The 23,701-nt window shown below is 29.6% G+C and overlaps 4 protein-coding genes across 4 annotated transcripts in view; 3 read left to right on the forward strand and 1 right to left on the reverse strand.

The window, feature by feature from the left end:
- Positions 1–5,334, forward strand: part of LOC109596215 (uncharacterized) — a 40,391-nt gene extending 35,057 nt beyond the window's left edge. The window contains exons 5-6 of the mRNA XM_020011710.2: positions 944–1,142; positions 5,098–5,334. Of these exons, the coding sequence (XP_019867269.1) occupies positions 944–1,142; positions 5,098–5,192 (294 nt within the window). The 3' untranslated portion in view covers positions 5,193–5,334. The remainder of the gene's footprint in view (positions 1–943; positions 1,143–5,097) is intronic.
- A 9,500-nt stretch (positions 5,335–14,834) lies between these two features.
- On the forward strand, positions 14,835–15,707 carry LOC109596219 (odorant receptor Or2). The gene is made up of 5 exons (XM_020011716.2): positions 14,835–14,967; positions 15,025–15,124; positions 15,175–15,276; positions 15,323–15,478; positions 15,534–15,707. The coding sequence occupies exons 1-5, from the start codon at positions 14,963–14,965 to the stop codon at positions 15,579–15,581; spliced, it is 411 nt and encodes a 136-aa protein (XP_019867275.2). The 5' UTR covers positions 14,835–14,962; the 3' UTR covers positions 15,582–15,707.
- A 1,429-nt stretch (positions 15,708–17,136) lies between these two features.
- On the forward strand, positions 17,137–17,835 carry LOC109596220 (odorant receptor Or2-like). The gene is made up of 5 exons (XM_049965037.1): positions 17,137–17,153; positions 17,209–17,308; positions 17,359–17,460; positions 17,507–17,662; positions 17,717–17,835. The coding sequence occupies exons 1-5, from the start codon at positions 17,149–17,151 to the stop codon at positions 17,771–17,773; spliced, it is 420 nt and encodes a 139-aa protein (XP_049820994.1). The 5' UTR covers positions 17,137–17,148; the 3' UTR covers positions 17,774–17,835.
- A 4,925-nt stretch (positions 17,836–22,760) lies between these two features.
- Positions 22,761–23,700, reverse strand: LOC109596207 (charged multivesicular body protein 5). The gene is made up of 4 exons (XM_020011703.2): positions 23,601–23,700; positions 23,235–23,552; positions 22,945–23,181; positions 22,761–22,887 (listed from the first exon to the last, which is right to left on the reverse strand). Exons 1-4 carry the CDS (start codon positions 23,670–23,672, stop codon positions 22,831–22,833), a joined length of 684 nt encoding a protein of 227 aa, XP_019867262.1. The 5' UTR covers positions 23,673–23,700; the 3' UTR covers positions 22,761–22,830.
- Between the last annotated feature and the right edge of the window lies 1 nt (position 23,701).

Below are 23,701 nucleotides of genomic sequence, written 5' to 3' on the forward strand. Positions count from 1 at the left end.
TTCTACTTTCTATCTACAGTCGTACTATTATGTTCAGTAGATTTGTGGCGTTGTTTAGTATTAAATTAAATTGTAGATCAACTGACCTGAAAATATCTATATAGGGCGATTGTTTTTGAACAGTAATAATTAAATTCCACTTTAAAATTTAGTTTTCAATCAAAACATTTTGAATATCTATAACGTAAAACATTTTGTTCTAATTAAACACCATTTAGTTTCATAATTTAATGCATTATAAAATAATGCATTATTAAATTTCAAATAAATTGGAAACTAAAACTAATGAAACTAAAATAGTTGTTACCTTCCTCCGGATTAAACAAATACCACATAATTTACAATAACCCAATTTATTTTGATTACGAATAGAATAAAACGGAATTGTTTACCGGTAACTAAATACTGAAATGTGTCCGTTTTAATTCAGTCCCAAATGGCACAACCTACCGAAAAAAACTTAAACCTGCCGACCGAGTTATATGACGCAAAAAACAAACGCAAAAAATTTCAAATTTACGGCTTAAAGGCCATTCAGGTTACAAATGACACAAGTGTCTATTACCGTGAAAAGGATAAATTTTAAATCGCCGTAGATTAAAGAATGTTCAAATGCGATTTCAACAAAATTAAAACAGCGCGGACATAAAAATATAAACCGCAGTGACATGTAATGAGTACATATTCGCTGTCAGACTAATTTATTTATTGCCGTGACACCGCTATTTAAAACCGAGCTTATAGTTTTTAATATTCGCGTTGTCGCCAGCTAAACTGTCTACATTCGTTTTTATCTATTTGCACAACTTATGCAATTAGTTTTAAATTAAATTTTAATTTCACATTGTCACGGCTACATCAATCATTTTACATACTGAGTAACGTTACATTTGTCTGTTAATTACACGTAATTAGTGACACGTATGTTTTTTTTTCCAATTAGGTGTGTGAGAGATGCCCCACGTATAAACATTCCTCCAAAAATCTGTGGTGGAGTTCAAAGTCGTTGGTGATGCCTTTGTACCCGTCGCATTTTCTGAACGGCCGATTGACGTTGAAATGCGTGGCAGAAATTGATGGCTTGTATGAACGAGACTCTGAAATCACCTTCGATAACGTTAAAGATCCCATACCAGCTAGGGGTAAGTAAATTATTCTCCAATTTTGTTTTGTAATGTAAGACATTTCATTAATTTAATTTTTAATTTCCGTTTCTCACAAAAAATTACTGAAGGAAAAATTAAATTTTATCTTAATATTTATTTGATTGTCAGTTTCAAAATAAGAAATTAGAGAAATAGCTAAGGAAATAAAAATATTTCATTTTAAGTTTATCATAGTTGTACATTTTAGTCGTGTTATTAATTTTGTTTTTTATTTATGTTTCTTAACGAAAGTGCAGAATAAAACTAACGAATGAATAAATATAGTATTTACATTTTATGTTCTAAAAGTGTAATTAATTTTATATTGTGTTTAACAGCTTTTCAGGGTAAAGTATCAATTTTCTCTACAAGTACCCTAATAACGAGCATGATAATACTTTTAATTAAACCGTCTCTAAATAGGATTCCTAAAATGGAATACGGCAAGACATTTTGGATATTTTAATAAAATGAAATATCTTCCATATATTAGTAACAATATTTTCAAATATAAATTCTTATAATAATAAATTGCTGTGTTCTTTCTATGTTATTTTAAGTAAAATATTCTCTGTAATATTACAGCCTTGTGTTTTTTTTCTTCTTATATTCTTAAAAATATGTGAAACATTTTATTTTTTACAGTTTGGTTTGGTTATTAAAATAATAATATATATACGTGGGTCTTGGGGTTCGTGTCTGAAACATTAATTTCGATATTAATAAAAGAAAAAAATTAAAAATTTAAATATTTGTATTTAAATTTGTCACCTTAACCATTTCAACATAAAAACTTTCAAATTTTATTGGCCACAAGAGGTGAGTGTTAAAGTCGACAAACGCAGACGTATCGTAACAAAAGTTACATTCAACAAATTCGAATAACACCACGAAATTACAGTTTGGTTTAGTTGTTAAAATAATAATATATACTTGTGTCTTGGAGTCCGTGTCTGCAATGTTAATTTCGTTGTTAATAAAAGAAAAAATATTGAAAAATAATAAAAGTGAAAGGATATTTAATTGTTTTAAAATTTTTCACATTTTAGTTTATTATATAAGAAAGGGATTCAATTAAATGATTATCATTTAAATATTAAATTGTACTTAAATTTGTCACCGTAATCATTTCAACAGTAAAAACTTTCAAATTTTATTGGCCACAAGAAGTGAGTGTTAAAGTCGACAAACGCAGGCGTATCGCAACAAAAGTTACATTCAACAAATCCGCATAACACCACGAAATTTATGAATACCGTGATTAAACGTTCCGTAACCGGTTCAACTCGTGGATGTCGGGAAACATTGTTCCGTAGGCGACTATTCATTTTATTTGTTCGCCGTAATCAGAGAAAGAGAACGGTGCCGAGATAGAATCTTATTAAATAGTCGACGCCTACTCGATTAGGTCGAGGGGGGGGGGGGGGCGCGCGAGACGGAGGGATGGCGAAAGGGAAAATCGCCGAAAATGTATGTACTCACCTCAGCCAAACCGGGCTCGTTCGGGATCTTTGACATCGTCGAAAGTAATCCCACTATCCTGGCTCATATAGCCGGCAATCCCGGCAACGCACTTGAACGTTACTCGGTCATTCTTGGTTCCGCGATTGCCGCAATACGTTTTTATTTCGCCGCAAATTGAACTGTTTTGATTATTTACACTTTCGTTTATTTTCTTTCGGGAAGTGGTTTTTAGGTCAGTGTGTTATATCTCGTAGTTTCTGGCGCATTCGCCACTTTTATAATTAAGGATACATAAATGAATTAAGGAAATTAATAACAATGTATGATTACACAAGTCAGTAAAAATAATACTGATTTAAATCATTTTTAATGTATTAATTCTAAAAATCATTTCGTCTATCAGTCTAGTCTTTGACATACAGATATACATAAAAGATATAAATTTTGATATTTATACTTTCATATACTTTCTTTTGAGAAGCGGTTTTTAGCTCAGTTCGTTATTTGATATTGTCCTTATTAGTCTCATAGATTATGAAGGTAGTTTCAGTGATAAATTAGAATAAGAAGGAATTAAGATTACACCTGCTAACAAATCAAACTTTTACTCGTATGAATAAACAAAGGATAATTATTAGGAAATTTAGGTTACTTTTAATGTATTGATTCCAAGCATAATTTCGTCTATCAGTTTTAGTTTTTAAGATAAATATAAATACACATTGTACATCTTTAGAGTGGACAACTAGAATTTTCTAAATTAATTAGATTTAAAAATATTTTTAACATTCTTTTTAATTTGTATACTTTTTATAAATTTAATACACAAAAATAGACAACATAATTGCATAATTTTTATTTCCAAAAAATGTATTTTGTAGTTTTCAATTCATTTAATTATTAATTTATCTGTCGTTTAGCCCAGTAAAATACCTTAAACAGGATTTTCTTCGGAAGATTTTGCTGCTATAATTACAATTTTGGAATATGGCAATAGGAGTCCGATTCCATTCTTCAACAGTCTTTCCTGTACTGCCGAAAACTGGTACAGAGAAATATCAACGTCCAATTTAAAAATGATAACTTTAAAGCAGATTTAACAAATCTTCAACGTTTTAAATCAGCAAGAACGGAACGATCTCATAATAGACTTGAGCCTCTCAAAGTAACCTGCTGAGTGACTTGCAGTCATATTAAGCGTAAATATTATACTCTATCCAGATACCAACATTTTATTATTAACTTTTTAAAATAAATATTATATTTTTATTCTCATTTTTAGGTTATCAACCTAATTTAAAAGTTTATAAAAGGATGACAAATATAGCTTATCAATTCAATATGAAATAATATTTTTATTTGTAAAGGTACAAATTAAAATGTCTGTAATATTAAATAATAATGCTTAAATAAATCTTATTAAAAGTTGTTTTCTCAAGAATTTTGGGGAGCGAATCATACAAAATTGTTATTCAGTTCGTTCTGCTTCCCCATTAATAAAATTTCATATTGATTTTTTAGTTCAAATGGACTGAGTAAATTGTGTGTTCTTATCGAGGATCCAAAACATAGACTTTAAGATTAATTTAAACGTTAAATTGACTGTGTAATCTTCTCCGGGAACTAAATGGGGAAAAGCCTCTAATTTAAAAGCATAAAAACAAATAAACAATTAACAATAATCTCTTCCTTCTAAACTGATTTATGCCGTATAAAAGTGGTACAATTAAAGGATATCATATTTTAAAAACATTAATCCTGTAAGTCCTACAAGAAAATTAATTTGTAACGTTAAGAAAACACCTTTTGGCAAAATTATGCTGTCAACAAGTTAACTTAAATACCTTTATGACACTTTCGTCGGCGAGGGCAGAAACTTTAGATGAAATTGTTTATTTATCACCTGAAAACAACAACACCTACAAATTAAAACAACTTAAGTACTTTAATAAGTTCATAATCAGTTTTAAAACTTCAGTCTTTAAGACAAATAGGATAAGGAGTGCGAGCACTGAAGAAACTTTCTTAAAAGTGGCCCGTTTGAAAATTAATTGGCAAATCATCATAATTTATTTTTATGTTAGACATTCAGTATTAATTAAGTGCGAAATTTTTTAATGTAAAAATTTTAAGAGTAAAAATAAGTGATGGCTGTAAATAGGAATTTCAAACTTTAATTAAATGCAAATCAATGAGCGAAATAATTCGTATTTCGTTTGGTGTTTTACCGAATTTAATTAAAGCAACTTGAATACTTTAACTCATCTAAAAAGGACACTCCACCATGCCCAAAAATACATTTGAAAATAGCGTTGAATTTTACTTCTGGTTTTATTAACATATTTAAATAGTAAAGCTAGCCTAAATTTACATTTAAATAGATAATACTCTTTAAAGAAAAAGTTAAATCGTCGACGCCTATAACTCGTTAGACAAACTTACAATTAAAATTGAAAAAACCAGCTTATTCGTTCTTTTTCTTTTTCAGTTACACAAAGTTCCGCTGCCAGCTACTCGACTGGGTTTTTGTATTTAGGAGTAATTATTTTGTACATTTTAACAACTTGCAACTTGTTTTGTTGAGGAGTTATATTTTCTCTTGATTAATGTAATTGTGATGGGAAAATGCTACAACTAGTCATCTAGACATATTTTGTACTTATAATTTAAGATTTACGACCATGAGTTATGTTGTGAAAATTGTTTAATAAAGATTAAATTTTAACCTGTTGTTTAATTTTATATAAAACATCCAAATTTAATCAGTTAATCCAAACAAAAAATTTAGATTTATTGGAGTTAACTAAACATGATTTTCGTGATTGAACAATTGCGTGTGTGTTTGAATAACATCACATAAATAGACGAAATTGGAAACCGTTCATTTCTCATTAAAACACTGTATGGAGCAAAGCATATTTTAATTAAAACAGGGCTAGTAGAGTTTGATAAAATACTTCTTAAACATTCAACTTTAATTAAGTATAACAATGCATTGAATTTTATACTCTTCATTAATGGAACAAGAATATTGTGAGCAACCAAATGTCAAGGTAAGTAGAAAAGGTTTATGTTTACCACAAAAATCCTGAGCTAAGTTCGTTTCTTCCGACTTCTGAATGGTACCTTTTTATTTAAATGTTTAAAATACAAATATTGATTTGCATGCAATCTTTAATTAAAATTTTTTAATTTTATTTTAATATCTATATTTTATTGGAATAAGATTTGTTTTGTGCTGGAATAAAAATATCAAATGAGACATAATTTTAATAGATATACCGTACTAATTAATTTTTTATGGGCATTACTAATTTACCAGCTGTTCATTTGTACATGAATATAATACACGTCAGTAAAATGGGTTTCTATGAAGTTTGAATTAATAATTTGATACTACTAGTAGCGAAATGTGAAACGTTAATACACAATTCAAAAGGGAAATCATAAAAGTACTACGTTCACGAAATTTAATATTTTACCTAAAAATAATTATCTAATACTCCCAAATTCTCATTTTTAATATAAATCAAGAAAATTGATATTTTGTGAAATTTCAGAGAAACAGTAAACAATTTATCAAAATATAAATTTCTAATATATGAATTATATTAATTTCATCCGTTTAAAAAACAACAAAATTATATTTATCATATATAATTAATTAACAATGTTTAATGAGTAGGTAGTTATGTCGATGATATTTATACAGATTTCTCGTAAGCTTTCAATAGGATTGATCAGTCTATAATTCTCAACAAATTGAACTTAATTGGATTTAACAATTCAAGTATAATAGGTCAGATTTAATAGATTTTAATCGAAATTCTACTTGGCATTCTTTGTGGTGCTACAAGAATCCAATCTCAGCTTAGATTGGTGTGCAAAAAATAATTTAAATGTTAACATGTTTCAGTTTAGTAGCTGCCCTTTCATTCATAGAAACAAACCTTTTGTTTTAAATTACATCATGTATATACTTTTCTTTAGCACAACTATTACCAAACAGAGTTCTGATTGACAATAATCCAACCTTTAATAGACATATTAAGTCTCTCGGATTAATTTTAAGATATTGTCGTAATTGTAATAATCGTCATACCTTGAAATTATTTCATTATAGATTTGTGAGATAGAAACTAGATTATTACTTTTCAGTTTGGATTATTACGTCATTCAGTAAAAGGTACAATAGAGATTTTTGAAATACAATGAGTTTATATGTATATACAGTTAGACATAACTGAGAACAATATTTGTGTAGCAATTTTGATCTTCAAGTTGAATTGGCCCAGTTAATTAGAACAGCAGAATTTTTGAGTTCACGTCAGAATAGTGGAATAGTATTTTGTAGCAACCTTCAGGCCAGGTCAATCTACGTATTAAACTTTCCTCTTTGAATAATGTCTAAAAACTATAAAAAAATTTGTGCTTTCAGTGATATAAATAATTGTTTTCTTGATTTGAACTGCTTTTCAATTTATATTTGTTTATGATATATTTTCTTTTTTTATATTCTACAATTACCTTATTTATACTTTGTATATATTGTCCAGTTACTGGAATGTATATTTAGTTGGGCAAGTAAATGGCTATTAATATTATTATAATTGATGAAGGCCGACAACTAAAAATTAAATTCCTACCTTATCAATATGAACCAGAATGAAATTTCTTCTAAATAAATCTTTAACATTAAGAATTCCGTCGAATTTGCACTGTCACGATGAATCCATTCTAATTATTGATTCTGTCATCTAAGCTTAAGTGTAAATCAATCGTTAACGTTGGTGTCAATTCAAAGGTTTATTTTTCACAGCAGCTTCGGTAGAACGGAAATATTTTCTTTACAGCTGCAGTAACAATCAACTCGGCCGATTAATTTTATTTCAATTGTTAGAGAAAGGTTTTGGCTTACCACCTTTCTTTAACAATTGCAGTAAGACTAAAGCTCGAAACTAATATAGCGTTTTACATTTTTACAATCATATAAATATTTTTTGTTAACTTTTTACTATTTATTTTATTAATTGAGCATAATAAATGTTAAAAAATAATAGTGAAAAGGTTTTATAACTTTAGACGTGTATCTTTTGCCCTGGGTAAGAAATATGTTTGTAAGGTAGGTTAAAATGAAGAAAATCTGAATACATGTTTCCGAGTTATGGAGAAATATAATTAAGTAAAGTGGCTTCCGTACTAAAAATAAATTACCAACATATATTTTTAATATTCTTGTCATGGAAAGTACGGCTAAACGTTATGCGACACGAATTACACAGTTGACGTTTAAATTGCGCTCAATGTACACTTTTCATGGAAGAATAAACAGTTTTAATTGGATTAGTCTATTTAAGAGGCCTCTTCAAATTTTCATTTGATGATTATTTGCGTTTCTTAATATTATTCATATTTATATCGCATTAACATTTCATAAAATTATGCCTTATTGTACATTGATTTTAAATTCAGCGTGTCATAATTTATACTATATAAATTGGAAAAAACTACAGAGGCTAGAAAATATATGAGTCAATTAATTACGAGCGACGAGTTTATGTAAAGGTACACAAAACGGAATCCCTGTACGGTCGTTAAAGCATGAACTTTCCGCGAAGTAAAAGGAAATTGAAAAAGAATGTGGTTTAATAGAATATAAAAAGGCACACCTCCGATAATAAATCAGCATTTACACCACACAGAATCGTGAAAGACCGCTTCGGGGATTTTCCTAGGAAAAAAATAATGAGTTTAATATTTATGGGGGCGCATTGTCCTCAAATGATTATTTTCGGCTCTATAGTTACCTGATTTGAATAATTAAAATCAGCGTTCACTTCTTATGAACAAGTATGATTCAAGTAAAATTGAATTTAGAGATTTCGCAAAACATAGTTAATATTGAAAAGGCTAACGCTAGTATGTATTCACTTCAGCTGCAAAACCAGACAAATTCATTAAACTGTTGCAGTAAGACTGTTTGAATTACGGCACTGTTAATTATTCATTGCTTTTAATATCTCACAGCTCACAGCAACACTACAAATTGCATTAGAAAGTTTCCGTGGTTTTCGACCTAGAACTGGCCCTACAGTAATTTTAATCTGACTTACTTTACACTTAATAGAATACAATTTACTTTAACAGAGAACAAAGTGGACACATAATTCACAAGTTTCTAATTTAATAATAGTTTACTGGTCGAAAACGCAAATACAAATGCTGCAGTGTCATTGTGGTGAAATGGAAATAATTTCATTGGAATTCGGTCCACTTAAAATAGCGCAGATCCCTAATATTTCCAGTACCTCCACCTTTCAGTGGAAGAATGCCTGTAATTTTATATTAACGAACAATACAGTTAGTTAAACAAATATTATTATTCAGAAGTAAAAACTAATAGCAATTATATTTAAGAGCATGTCAATGATAAAAATGCAGGAATTCGGTTCCCGCAATCGAACCATCCAGAAATATTTTAATGAACCCGGAGAAAATTTGTCGTGCTGCATAAAAGATTCAGCGCAGTCGGAAGTTGGGGCGCGCTCGCTAAAAATACCAGATTAAACAATTAAGATAAAACATCGTAAATTTAAAGTCGGAGGACACGGAGTCACGAATTGGGACAATAAGTTGTCGGGGACCAAAGAACGAAACAATCTCCCCATTAGACGGAATTGGTGGAGTGACGCGGGTCTCCCCGTTACATTCTTTGCGCCCCCGTGCTTCACTTAACTCCCTTTATTACGTTTGGACGGCTGCAAATACATAATTTTGCAAAAAGTGTTTACTATTATCTTGGCTGCTTTTATATTTACAATCTGCAGCTCCTTAAATCGTTCCCCGTCTTCTCCTTTTTTTGTCGCGACGGATGTTATTTGCATTCCACTTTGTTTTCCGTTTTTCAATGTCGATGCTTAAATAAACTTTATATTACCATAATATGTTATTTTATAATTGCAAATTAATTATCCAATAAAAAATGTACCTAAGTAATTAATAGGTTATTTTATTTGTGAGTAACTTTTCTGTAGTTTTGGTGAAAATGTATACAAACCAATTTGCAAAATTTAAGCTGCAGGATAATAAATGTGTTTTTCAAATAAGCCTGTTATGAGAAAATAGATTTCAATGTTTCATTCAAATGTACATAACATTGAACTAATGCCAAATGTGCTTTTTCAGGCAATTTACTTCCTAGCGTACTTCAAATTTTAAATTTGGGAAAAATAATGTGCATTATAAATTTTCAGAGCAGACGTGTGCATTCTGCAATTAACTTAAAGCGGTGCGGTCGAAATAAATATAAATTCAGTAGAAATAATTCAGTGCAGTTTTAAGTAATTTAACTTTTAATCAATAGGAAAAATTGTTGTTATTAACTGAGCTATTATCATAAAGTCATTTAATTGGTATTGATGGTGACATGTATGACAATAAAACTTTAATTAAACAATCCTGGAATAGTTAAATTAACAATTTTATTTACTAAATCTTTGTTTTCCTAGTTTAAACAAACAGTTAATTACATTAACTGTGTTTGTATAATTTGAGTGCAGTTTTTGAATTGCACAAAACATGTTTAAAGTGCATCATCATAATATACCTCTTTTATAACAATTATCATTTGAGTCCATTTAAATTTTTGGATAAATTTTCGGAGGAATCGATTATCGAAACGGTAGCAGTTTCCATGTTGTAACGGAGGTACACCAGAGTCATAAATTACTATCTAAAACAACATAAACGTTTGACAAAAAATATAGTCACATAAAATGGGAAAACGCGTATAAAAGACGCAACAAAGAGTTATTCCTGTGTGTGCAATTGGCCCTGTTGAATTCAATATCCCCGGTTTTATTTAAATCGGCTATCGATCATTTCGTTGAGACTGCTTCACTGATCAGGTTTAAGCACCAAAATTTACAATACATCGATTCTCATATCGCTGCCGTTTAAATATTCAACTGATGCTGGAATATAGATTTGGATTATGATGAATAATCTGTCTAATAGTTTGACAGTGACTTGTACATAAATTATATTCATTTAATGACTATGTTTCTATTATCAAGTGATTTTATTAAAGCAATAAATAACATAATAATGTCAGTACAAGTTGTTTATCATCTGTTGTATAATTGATGTGCATTAATTAATCCATTTTTAAATAATTAAAAAAGAAAATAGTTTATTTAATTTTTCAGTGTATGTTTTATCGATTTATTTAAATTTTTAAAGTAATAAGTTAATTATTATATTAATGACATCTAGCTGAGTTTAAAATATTTTCAGTTTTAATCATAATTGGTTTTATTTTTTACACGTATAATCCTCCTTGTCCACGTCCACATTTGCAAATGTAAAAATATCACTAATTATTAATATCTTCAGCGTACACGTGTGTTAGTTAATTCATAATTAATTCGTGGTAATTAAGAAAATTATGTTCTGTAATTAGACGCCAGCCAACAACTAATAATTATTTATTGCTAATTTATTATTCTCTAAATGCATCATAATTTGCCTATAAATACGTGACCCAAGCAATTTTAGATTAGTTAGAATTTTCAGCTCCTAAACATATTACATATATTACAATCATTGATTGTTTTGTGAGTATGAACAAGCAGTCATATTGGCATAAAACTAAAACGTTAATGATTCTCTGTGGAACATGGCCAAAAAGTCTAATATCGGAGAAACGTAGACTGGTATATGTTGTATATTCGAGGTTGTTCCAGATCATTTACTGCATATTCATGATTTCATTATACCAAGGCTTCTACTCCGCAATCTTGGAGAACAATTTGGAAAAACTTTCGAACAGTGTTATGTTGTGCATAACATATACATTAATGCTGGCCAAAATGTTTATATGCATGTCTCGAGGTTTCCAAAATTTGACTGTATCGTGCTATCAAACAGAAATTATGCTGTCTAGTTTGACGAAAGACGAAAGTGTGCAGGCTATTCGAAAAATCAATACGAAATCCGGCACCTATGCAGTTTATGGTTTTACAATATTTGCACCGTTTTTAGGATCTACGTTTTTGTCCTCCCACTTCATTGAATTTGAATTGAATTGGGATCCTGTTAAGGCCAATGGCACTGAAAGAACTTTACCATATCCGTCTTATTTGCCATTTGATACCAATATGCATTACTTGACTGGCTTTTTAATTAACACTATCATATTAATTATGAGCACTACTCTTTATATATCTTGCGAAGTTATATTAATTACATTATTGTTTAGTGTTTCTGTGAAGTTGGAAATTTTGCAACACTTCTTGACTAATGTTCATGAATATGCGAAGATCATAAAGACGGAACACAACCTCACATACGATCAATCAATTTTTGTAACAATTAGGCTCTGTATTATTCAACATCAACATATAATGTCGTAAGTAAATGCTATAGTTATAGGAAAAAAAAGTTAAATTTGCATTTTAGTATGGTCAACAAAATGAACTTGGAAGTTAAAACCATGTTTCTTATTGAGTTTTTAACAAATTCGTTTCAAGTAGCTTCAATTCTTTTAAGCATTCTTTCATTGGTAACATACGTAAAATCTCAAAAAAGCATTAAATAATAATAAAATTTTTAGATGGAATTCACGTTTGTAATTGTCTTTAGATTTACATTTTTCGTGCAAAGAGTTATTGAAATAAAGATTCTTCATGGATCTGCTGATGCTATAAAATCGGAGGTACAATTCAACAACCCTCAAACTCGAATTAATTATTAATTTATAGAGTTTAAAGTTGTCGAATGCAATTTATGCGTCTGATTGGATAAACTTTAACAAGAAATGCACTGACCTTTTGAGACTCATGCTTCTTGTTTGTCAGAGACCCCTTTCAATAAGTCTTGGACCATTTGGGGAAATGTCATATGAGCCAGCTTTAAAGGTATACAAAGCTTTACGTGGGACCTTTGTAATAATTTAATTTTCAGATTTTTAAGAGTGCATATACAATTATTACATTTGTGGAACATAAGTAATTATTAGTGGCTGCACTGTCGGTCTACCAAAAGAAACCACTTGTTACATCCATAAAAATAAATATCGAGTTAAGGAATTAAAAAAGATCATTTTTGAACAAATAAAAAATAAATCGATATTAACAGCTTATAGCGATCTCAATAGTATTGAAGCAGAACATGACCACAGGCAATATTAGGACTTAATAGATAGACAAAGGACTGCTTTTGTAAATGATATTCCTTGTCATATTAGGTTTGCACTATCTCAATTATCTGACATTCAAATAGCTTTCCCATGTAGAAATCTAATTTTAAACTCACTGGATCCAAGCAGTACAATACAATGCCTTTAGTATTAGAAATTCGTTAATTATTGAGGATTAACACGCACATTAAATTAAAAAAGTGTAATGTAATAAAACAAAGAAATTTTAAAACATAAATTGTAGATATAAGAAATATAGGATACAATGTAACAAAAGTGCCTGGCACAGTGAGTCTTTGCAACAAATGGCAGATATGTTGTAACCGACAGAGGTCGGTCCATTTCACTTGTTCCGTCCAACATGACGTAAAACTATATAAAATAGTAAAATACAAATACGAAATGTAAAAACATCCTTAGAAATAAGAAAGTTTTGTTGTTTCATAATTATACCAAATAATATTAGTTTCACGGTAGAAGCAATAAAAATGTTTCATCTAGTTTATTCTTAATAAAACCTTGTCACCTTTTAAGCAAAGTGCTTTTCTTATATAAATATGAATCTTAAATAGGATACCGTTAATAATCAAATAACTTTTTAATGAAAGACAAATATTAAATAAAAATAGTAGAGAACTCTAAATCCGCGTAAAATTTACCTTTCATTAAACTTCCTTATAAATTGTGAATGTAGTGTAAAATTCCATCGTGAATACAAAACTAGATGCTCTTTATTTTGTACATAAGCACTTTATGAATGTAAAACGAATTTAGCAAAGAACATGGTAGTGAATTAAATTAGCAGCTCGACAGTTCCTTCGCGTACAATTGTAGATAATAATTAGATTTTGGTTGAACATCAAAATTAGGAGGAGGTCCTTTGTATTAGATGAAAATGTCGTGTACAACGGAAGTGAAACTATTTTATTAACGACAAGGAACTGAGGTAAGCTCGGATTGTGCTTAAGTTTACTTTGTTTATTGTAATTTAATTATTGTGAAACTATTCAACTTCCTTCTTTATAAGTTATATTTTATTTAAAATTATCGATGTAAAATCTAATACAGAGTTCAATTATATCATTAAGTTAATTGGAATAGTATAGAATTAAATCAAAATATACCAATTTCAGATAATAGCTAATTCAAATGAATAATGAAAATCTGAAGTATAAATGTTAGTTTAAATTATATATTTACTACAAAATGTGCAGTATTTGAGTCATTATAAAATTTATTATTTAAAACCGGTATATTTTGAAAACCTACATAATACAAATGCATCTCTGCGGTAACTATATAAATAGTAGAATTGCTAATATCACATTTAGTATATTGTGTTATTGTTATCGAAACAGTACCATAAAATATTGCGATGGATAGAAATTCATATTGGCGAAAGACTCAAACTTTTATGATCCTTTCTGGAACTTGGCCAAAGAGTTTAATAAGAGAGAAACTAAGAGGATATTACGTTGTTTATTCATATTTGTTTAAAGGTATCTACAGCATATTCATGGTTTCATTATACCATGGACTTCTGACTGCAATTTTGGACAACTCCCCCGTCGTTCCAGGAGCTTTCATGTTAAGTATCACATACACAATTATGCTTATAAAGATGTTTATGTGCACTTCTCCTGGCTTGCAAGAATTGATTGTTGCGTTCACCAATATCGAAATTATTTTATCTAACATCACAGAGAAAGGTATACAAAGGATTCGACAAAAAAATACTAAATATGGTACTTACTCGATGTTTGGTTTTATATTATTTACGCCCTCCTTAGGAATTATATTCATAACTTCTCATTTCATAGACTTTAAATTGAAGTGGGATGCAATTGCAGCTAATGGTACCGAGAGACCTTTGCCATATGTATCGTATTTGCCATTTGATTCCAATGAGCATTATATGACAGGTCTTTCGCTGGATGCTTTTTTGTGTTACATAGCTGTTATTGTTTATGTGTCATGTGACATAATGTTGATAGCACTCCTATTTCATGTTACGGTAAAGCTTCAAATTCTTCAACACTTTTTGACTTATCTTCATGTATATGCCAAGAATTTTGAAAGGCATTTCAATCATTTGTCCGAAGATGAAGCTATTTTTGTTACTCTTAGACTTTGTATAATTGAACACCAAAATATTATGTCGTAAGTAAAATAGAAGAATTATTTACAATTTTTTTTAGTTATTCGTGTATGTTACAGTGCTGTAAAAATTTTAAATTCTGAAATTAAATCGTTATTGTTACTGGAATTTTTGACCAATTCGTTTCAACTTGCAGCAAATCTACTTAATATTATGCAGGTAGAGATCATATAATGAAAAATGTAATTTACTTCAATGTTAAATTTTAGATGAGCTTTAACTTCGTACTTCTTTTTAATTTGGCATTTTTGACACAGAGAGTTGTAGAAATAATGCTTCTCCATGGATCTGCTGATGCAATAAAAACAGAGGTAGGTCATTACTAAAAATTGAAATAAAGTAAACAAAGATTTCTAGAGTTTAAAATTATCGGATGCTATATATGACTCGAAATGGAACGACTTTGACAAAAAATGTACAAATTTATTGCGATTGACGCTTCGTGTTAGTCAGAGACCACTTTTAATTACCATTGGTCCATTCGGAGAAATGTCACTTCAACCAGCGATAAAAGTAAATTATTTTAATGTTACTAGAAAAAGTAATAAATTAAATTTGTAATTTTTAGATTTTTAAGGGAGCCTACAGTATTGTTACATTTTTTCATAATGCATAATGATTGTAGAAATCAAAGTAGATTAAACGATGTAGTTGAAATAAAATATTTCAATCTTTATCCAACATGGAAAGTTATTCAACTTAAGTAGATTAACGATGTAATTGAAATAAAATATATATGTCAGAAACCAAAGTGTATATCTTTTGACAATAAAAAGTTATGTAGAAGTTTCGATATTATGTCAAACAAAGTGGTTACGCATTATGCTGATTAGCAAGAGTACACACAAGGAATAACGGGTCAATTTTTTCACGTACAATTGTAGATTATAATAACATTTTGCCTAAATATCAACGTTAAAAAGAAATTCTTTATATTAGACAAACGTGTGCAACTTAAATGAAATTATTTTACTAATGATAATGGAACTGAGGTAAACTCGGATTGTGTTTATTATACTTCATTTATTGTTCAGTTATTCTACTTTATTATAATTTATAATAATATTATAGAAGTAAAATCTAAAATAGAATTAAATTATATAATATAGTTATTGAAACATTATATAATTAAATCAAAATATACCTATTTCAGTTAATAGCTAATTCAAATGAATAATGAAAATCTGAAGTATAAATGTTGTTTTAAATTATATGTTTGCTTCAACATGTGGAGTATTTGAGTCATTATAAGATTTATTATTTAAAACCGATGTCTAATGAAAATGTACATAATTCAAATAAACCTCGGCGGTAACTCGTATATAAACAGTAGAATATCTAATACATTTAGTAGTACAACGAGCTATTGTTATCAAAACTTGACAGTACCATAAAATATTACGATGGATAGAAATTCATATTGGCGAAAGACTCGAAGTTTTATGGCCCTCAATGGGACTTGGCCAAAAAGTTTAATCAGTGACAAACTAAGAAGATATTACGCTGTATATTCATATTTGTTTCAAGGTATCTACTGCATGTTCATGGTTTCGTTATACCATGGACTTCTGACTGCTATTTTGGACAATTCCCCTGTCGTTCCAGCAGCTTTCATGTTAAGTATCACTTACACAATTATGCTTATTAAGATGTTTATGTGCATTTCTCCCGGTTTGCAAGAATTAATTGTTGAGTTCACCAACACTGAAATTATTTTATCCAACATCAGAGACGAAGGTATACAAATGATTCGGAAAAAAAATAATAAATATGGAACTTACTCGATGTTTGGGTTTATATTTTTTACACCTACCTTAGGAATTATTTTTATAACATCACACTTCATAGACTATGAATTGAAGTGGGATCCAGTTGCAGCTAATGGTACCATTAGACGTTTGCCCTATGTATCGTATTTGCCGTTTGATTCCAATGTGCATTATATGGCAGGGCTTTCAGTGAATGCTTTTATTTGTTACATAGCAGTCATTGTTTATGCGTCTTCTGACTTAATGTTGATAGCACTCTTACTTCATGTTGCTGTAAAACTTCAAATTCTTCAACACTTTTTGGCCAATCTACACGTATACGCTAAAAATTTTAAAAGACGTTACAATCATTTGACCCAAGATGAAGCTGTCTTTGTTACTCTTAGGCTTTGTATAATTGAACATCAAAATATTATGTGGTAAGTAAAATAAAGATAATTATTTCAAATTATTTGGTGTTTGTCCATGTTACAGCGTTGTAAAAATTTTAAATTCCGAAATTAAATCGTTATTATTCTTAGAATTTTTGACAAACTCATTTCAACTTGCAGCAAGTCTTCTTAATGCAATGCAGGTAGTGATTAGCTTTATAATGAAAAATGTAACTTCAATGATAAATTTTAGATGAGTTTTAGCTTCGTACTATTTTTTAATTTCGCCTTTTTGACACAGAGAGTTGTAGAAATAATGCTCCTCCATGGATCTGCTGATGCAATAAAATCAGAGGTAGGTCATAACCAGAAATTATAATAAAGTAATCAAAGATTTCTAGAGTTTAAAATTATCGGATGCTATATATGAATCGAAATGGAACGAATTTGACAAGAAATGTACGGATTTATTGCGACTGATGCTTCGTGTCAGTCAGAGGCCACTTTTAATTACCATTGGTTCATTCGGGGAAATGTCACTTCAACCAGCCATAAAAGTAAATTATTTTAGTATCATTAAAAAAGTAATAATTTGAATTTTTAATTTTTAGATCTTTAAGGGTGCATACAGTATTGTTACATTTTTTCAACATGGAAGGAACAAATAATTTCTACAGTTATAGACATTAAATTAGATGTACCTGTAATAAAATATTTCACTTTTTATCCACCATCGAAAGTTAATTTAATCTATTAAACTATATTAAAAGCGCAACTTGAGAAATGCAATTCGATGCCAGAAACCAAATTGTAGATCTCTCGACTTCGATAATGGAAGGTTATGCGGAAGTTTCGATATTATGTCAACCAAAGTGGCTACGAGTCATTCTGCAGATGACTGTAGTAATTCGCAACTAACAAAGTGGTAACATTTACCCAAATTGTAGCATACTCTTTGGGGAGAGCGCACACAAGAAATAACGGGACTTTGCAACAGTTTCAAACGCAGCAATTATTCCATGATTACCTTTCTCTCATTTACGGTCCCTGCATAAACTCCATAGGTAACAGTCATAATTTCTCGTTAATATATTAAGAAGTGTCTGCCAACACTTGTGTTTTACTAATGCTTTACAACCAGTTTATTTGTGCACTTCGCATGTTCGTTGCAATTTAACACTTTATTAAGTTTTGTTGAGTGTTGGCGGACTATAACTTTTTAATGGTGTTCAAAATTTTCTCTGCAGTTTTTGATGGTAATTTTGTGTTGAGGTCAGTATATTTTTGTTGTGACTAATAGCTTTTAGAGCTAATCAGCAAACTCCAGATAGTGTTTATCACATTTATCCAATGAATAGTTTAGAACAAGTTAGTGCTATTGCACTATATTCATAGAATATGCATCCCCTAAAATGTCAATGAGAGGTCAGACAATATTGCAATATTTAACTAGGAAAATGTAACCATTAATCTAATTTCGACTGTATGTGAAGTCTTTCAACGAAAAAGTAAATAAACGATGGATTCGTTTTATTTCAGAGGAAATGAATGAGGTTGGAGATAAAGTTCGATTATAGAATGGAATGCCAAAAGTGTATTGTTCTTATTCTGTGGAATGCATGTTTAATATTGTCTTGAGAAAAGATAATCGAAAAGTAAATTGAAACAATAAATATAGAACACTGTCGAGGCCGAGCACGAGTTTATTCCGTGATAAAGCTGTTGTTTTGATTTACTCTAATAGAATACGAAATTTTAAGTTGTTCCGCCTCTTATCTAGACTTGCGGTAGTTTCATATTTCCATATATTTAGTATTCATGGATATTTGTTTTTGACTTGAATTTATAAAATTTGAATTTAGGCTAGCCAATTGCTGATAGCAATGCAATTTGGTTTCAGCTGAAACATTCAAAATTGCTCTTAACATATTCGTGTCCCGTAATGTATTATTGTGGAAAATTTAACTTATTTATGTCATAGGGATAGTCTAGTAGTTTTATATGTGGACATAAATATTTTAAATTTAAATCAGTTGTGGTTCGCGTTTTTCTATTGTAATTTTTATGATGGTTTTTTATTACACAGCTCCTTCGGGTACACTTGTAAGTAGATACGATTTCGTATTCATAACGTATAAACCGGCGAGTTTAAATAAAGTTGCAAACAAATTTATAAAGGACCATAAATAAAAAAATATTCGTAATTTTTTATTCGCAATTTAAAGCACGAACTTTTAATAAAATATAAATCTGTAACATTTCCATTACACATTTTTACAGGAAATATTATCTGAAGTTAAACTCCACTGCATTTTATATTTTTTATCAAATAATTTCAATCATTTTTTGATTTCATATATGAAACGCATATTTTTGACTATAGGGGTTTAAATTCTCAAAGAGTAATACTTATTGATACATTGCCTTGTAGAAAATACATGTTTCAGTAGAATTATTCAGTTTTCCTTTATGATATTCGAAATACGAAGTTATTTAGTAGCAAGCGAATGACTATGAGATCGTAAAATTTAACGGAAAAATTTCGTATGAGAAGGATGGAATAGTCAGCGATTGCTTTCTGCTTAGCTTTGGCAGCTTATTACTTACCAAGTGTTCTTTCTCCTTTCGATATCATATTTGCGATCCAGGTGAATGTACCCCAATAAAGATGCTTTTTTCATAATCAATAATAAAATGAAATGATTTTTTGTACTCTTTTCCTCGAGGTATTTATCTAAAAATTGGATCGTTTTAATCTTTTTGCTTGCTTTTTATTTTTTTAAGAGAACAAAGCTGGTATACTATAAAATAACTTGACGATGTTCTATGAAACAATAATAAAAATTAGCCTCAAAGAGAATTATTTATGCGATTATAATTATATTTAAGTATTGTTTAGACCTTAACTAACAAATTTTCACTGCTATGAAAATGATGGAGTTGGTTTGAAGAATTTGACAAAATTATCACTTTGAAATAGTAATAATAGTGTCAAAGAGTATTGGTTGTGAGATTGTACATGCATTTATTGATGTTTAGGCCATTAATTGTAATAACTATAAAAATTTGTTAGCACAATAAATCAAATTATTCTCAGAAGTAGAAGTTTTTATGTGAAGAGATCCTATTAAAATTAATAGACAAAATATAAAATACAAAATTGGATATATCTTTTTTGTACTAGTTTATTCTGTTAGAGTGGAGATGTTGTTCCTTCACTTTCGATAATTGTAACCGAAGTGAATGTCCTTCAATAGAGATAAAGTTGGTGTATTACGTACAAAATATTTTAACAAAGCTTAATTATTTAAAAATGTTAAAAAAATAATTTGTCAATGCAGGAAAACAAAATTAGATAGGAATTCTAAGTTAAGTAATTTTACTTAAATTACTCTTCAAGTGAAGAGGTTCTATTAAAATTAATGAATAAATTATAAAATACAAAACTAGATTTACTGTATGTATTTAAAAATTTTATTGTGTTAAAATGAATCTTACTTGTAGCTTTATATTAGTTGTCCAGGTGAATGTATCAGTAACGAAATTATTTATCTCATGAAGTATTGATTTAAAATTTTGCCGTTTGATTTTTTCTTTTCCTTTCAATTAAATTTTAAAGAGAACAAGTAATGCTATAAATCAATTCAAAGACAAAATTGAATTGAATAAAACAGAAGAAAAAAACTCGAAACAGATTTTTTTTGCGATTATAATTGTGTTTAAATCTTAATTAAAAGAATTTAATTGCTATGAAAAATAATCTGTCCGCACAATAAATCAAAATTACCAGCATAGGTAGGGGTGGGTCTGCGACTAAGCCATATTATTCAGTGCACTAATTTGAAGAGACCCTATTAAAATTAATTAACAAAATATAAAACACAAAATGGAGTATTGCTTGTTTTTGTGTTTAATAAATTTAGCTATAATTAAACGTCGGGTTTGCCGTAAAAATAATTTAATACAGAACGTAAGTTCTCATTAAGCAAGCAAATTAAACCAACTGCAATATATAAACAAGGAACTTTTCACGAATTAACAATTGTCTTCGCAGCACGCAAAAAATATAACATACATGTGCATGTTAAGAATACACGCCCTAATTAAGAATGTGGGGTATATAAAATATTCTAACTGTGGCATGTACAATTATTTATTAAAATTAAAGTCACCTGAGTATTCCGTGAGCCATATGACAGTTTATTTGCAAATTGATGCTATGTCATGGTGTAATTAGGTCGCATGAAAGTGGGATCCGCAAGTTGCCATGCATTATCATTATTGGACATTATAACGAATGATGTAATGATCTTATGTTAAGATTTAATTTTTTAAAAAACATTAACTAAAAAATAATTATTAACTTAAGTATGTAGTAGTAGTAGTAAGGGCATAAATGCGAATAACGTTAAAAGTTAAATGGTAAGGAGTGAAAACATTTTAGAATTATTATTACTCAGGACTTCAGTTAGTTAATCCCTGACTGCATGAATGTAGGCAGTATTTACATGAACATAAAAGTCTTTATTGCAAATAAGTTTCGAGCACTTGAGTGAGTAATACCCTTTATTGTTTTGACAGAAAGCCGCAATCCTCCCCTATAAATTTAGAATTATAAGGGCAGATATTTTTATTGCGGCGTTTGCTTTGCCCACTTTTTAACTAAAGGAGACACGGCGCGACAAACGACCTTTTATTTCCGCCACATGACTTCATCCATCTTTGCGACAACGAAATTCCCGCTGCTTTTCACACATACGGTGAAATCGTTCTGCCCGGTTTTACATCGCGGATGGCCACGGATAATAGATATTTAAATCAGATACGAAATCGTGTTTACATTTTCCGGGGATTTATGGCTTTCGAAATAATGTTCGCAGTAAACGTTCGACGGTCGGGAGAATTATGGGCCTGCTGCAGATTTGCGTATCATTAATTTTTGAAATTAAAAGTGATTCCTTATTGATTTTTGACGGCTACACCATTTAAAAATGATACGGACTATACAAAGGACATTTTGCCTTAGGTTATTTTATTATTAGATAGCCGTTAGCTTTTGTAATTTATTTTTCCTACATGTGGGTGTGATTCACATGTAATGTGTTTACATACTTTGTATATTTTCTCTCAGTTAATCAGTTATAAGATTTTCATTTAGGAATGTTATAAAATATTTAAAATCCTTCAAGTAACACCTCAAATAAAAATTATGGGGTGTATTAGAAATTTTCAGTTAATTTCTTTAACTCATTCATGATGACTCACATTCAAATTGTGGATAATACTTAATCAGTAGTAGCATACTTCGCAAAAGTTTCAATACAAACTAAGTATTTTCCTTTGACCCAAATTGATTCAACTTTCCACATAGATTTCGGTTTTTACGTCGGAAGCATTTTCTTAAAATATATTATAATATTTCCCGAGTTTTACGACTTTCAGAGATATAAAATTTCATATAATGATGTGCGTACGGCTATAAATCCAATAAATACTGTTTTATATGTATACTTGTGGTTGGGAGAAATAACAGTAAACATACAAAGCAATATTGGATTTCACTTTCAAAGAGCAAAAGTGATTTTCTGTTCTGTTGTAGGTCTTCGACGGTTTATTATTTTCGTTATAATCTTGCGACTTATAAAATCAAATGGATGGAAGCAAAAGCGGTTTTATTGCTTTGTCAATAAATGATATAAAGGTAAAATTAAATGTCAATTATTATTTAAACGGGACGTTTTGGAATTTCTGGTAACCCAAACTGATCAATCACAATGCCATTCTGGAAAACAATAATATTGGTTATTTCACACGCAAATATTGTTACTGCTTAAATCACCTCTGTTGTTATATTATTAGGAGGTTCGGGAAGGTTATTCACACTATCAGCTTGAACGTTCCCTAAGGCATCCTCAATATATGTTTGATCATCATCCAAAGCTATTTCATCACCGAGAGCGTCCAGCTCAGCTTCTAATTCGTCTTCATCGATTAGTGGAGTGTCATAGGATCGCATCATAGAGTTCCGTATTTCTTCAGATTCCAGCATTAAGTCTGCCAGGTCGTCTTGCATGTTCTAAAGGTTTAAATGGATTGTTTTTATGATATGAAGAATTAGTTAATACTTGCATCGATGTCCTCAACATTTAACTTTTTAAATTCATTTTTAATTTGTTTCATGCCATCCTTCATAAAAGAAATAGTTTGTTGTGTGTCTTTCAAAACCTGAACAGTAAAATTAGTCTGGTCCAAATTATACGTAAATCCTCTGACTGCCTCAAGTTGGTTTTCGAAGTACCGCTTCTGACCTAAAATTCTTAATGCCTTCTGCTTTAAAGCAGCCTTTCCTGGACTTTCTCTTAGTCTGTTTAGTTGATCTTTTGTTCTCCTCAAATCATTTTCTAGATTTTTTATTTTGTTTTCTAGATCTTTTTCTCTGTTACTCAACTACATTTGTAATAAATATTTTTATCGTAACGTTAAATATAAGATTACCTTCTCAAGGTGTTCTTTACTTGATACTGGTGATGGTTTCTTTTTAGTTTGCGCTCCTACTATCCGTTTCATGTCTTGACGTGTGATTTCAAAGTTTAACC

This window comes from Aethina tumida, chromosome 3, assembly GCF_024364675.1.
Source record: "Aethina tumida isolate Nest 87 chromosome 3, icAetTumi1.1, whole genome shotgun sequence".
NCBI lineage: Eukaryota > Metazoa > Arthropoda > Insecta > Coleoptera > Nitidulidae > Aethina > Aethina tumida.

Bases quoted from the DNA above. Each gene is read 5' to 3' on its own strand.
- LOC109596219 (XM_020011716.2), top strand. The intron at 15,277-15,322 runs GTAGGTCATTAC...AAAGATTTCTAG, and splicing joins CTGATGCAATAAAAACAGAG to AGTTTAAAATTATCGGATGC. The intron at 15,479-15,533 runs GTAAATTATTTT...TGTAATTTTTAG, and splicing joins CACTTCAACCAGCGATAAAA to ATTTTTAAGGGAGCCTACAG.
- LOC109596220 (XM_049965037.1), top strand. The intron at 17,309-17,358 runs GTAGTGATTAGC...GATAAATTTTAG, and splicing joins GTCTTCTTAATGCAATGCAG to ATGAGTTTTAGCTTCGTACT. The intron at 17,461-17,506 runs GTAGGTCATAAC...AAAGATTTCTAG, and splicing joins CTGATGCAATAAAATCAGAG to AGTTTAAAATTATCGGATGC.
- LOC109596207 (XM_020011703.2), bottom strand. From the start codon at position 23,672: ATGAAACGGATAGTAGGAGCGCAAACTAAAAAGAAACCATCACCAGTA. The intron at 23,553-23,600 runs GTAATCTTATAT...TTACAAATGTAG, and splicing joins GTAAAGAACACCTTGAGAAG to TTGAGTAACAGAGAAAAAGA. The intron at 22,888-22,944 runs GTGATTTAAGCA...ATTGTTTTCCAG, and splicing joins CTAATAATATAACAACAGAG to AATGGCATTGTGATTGATCA.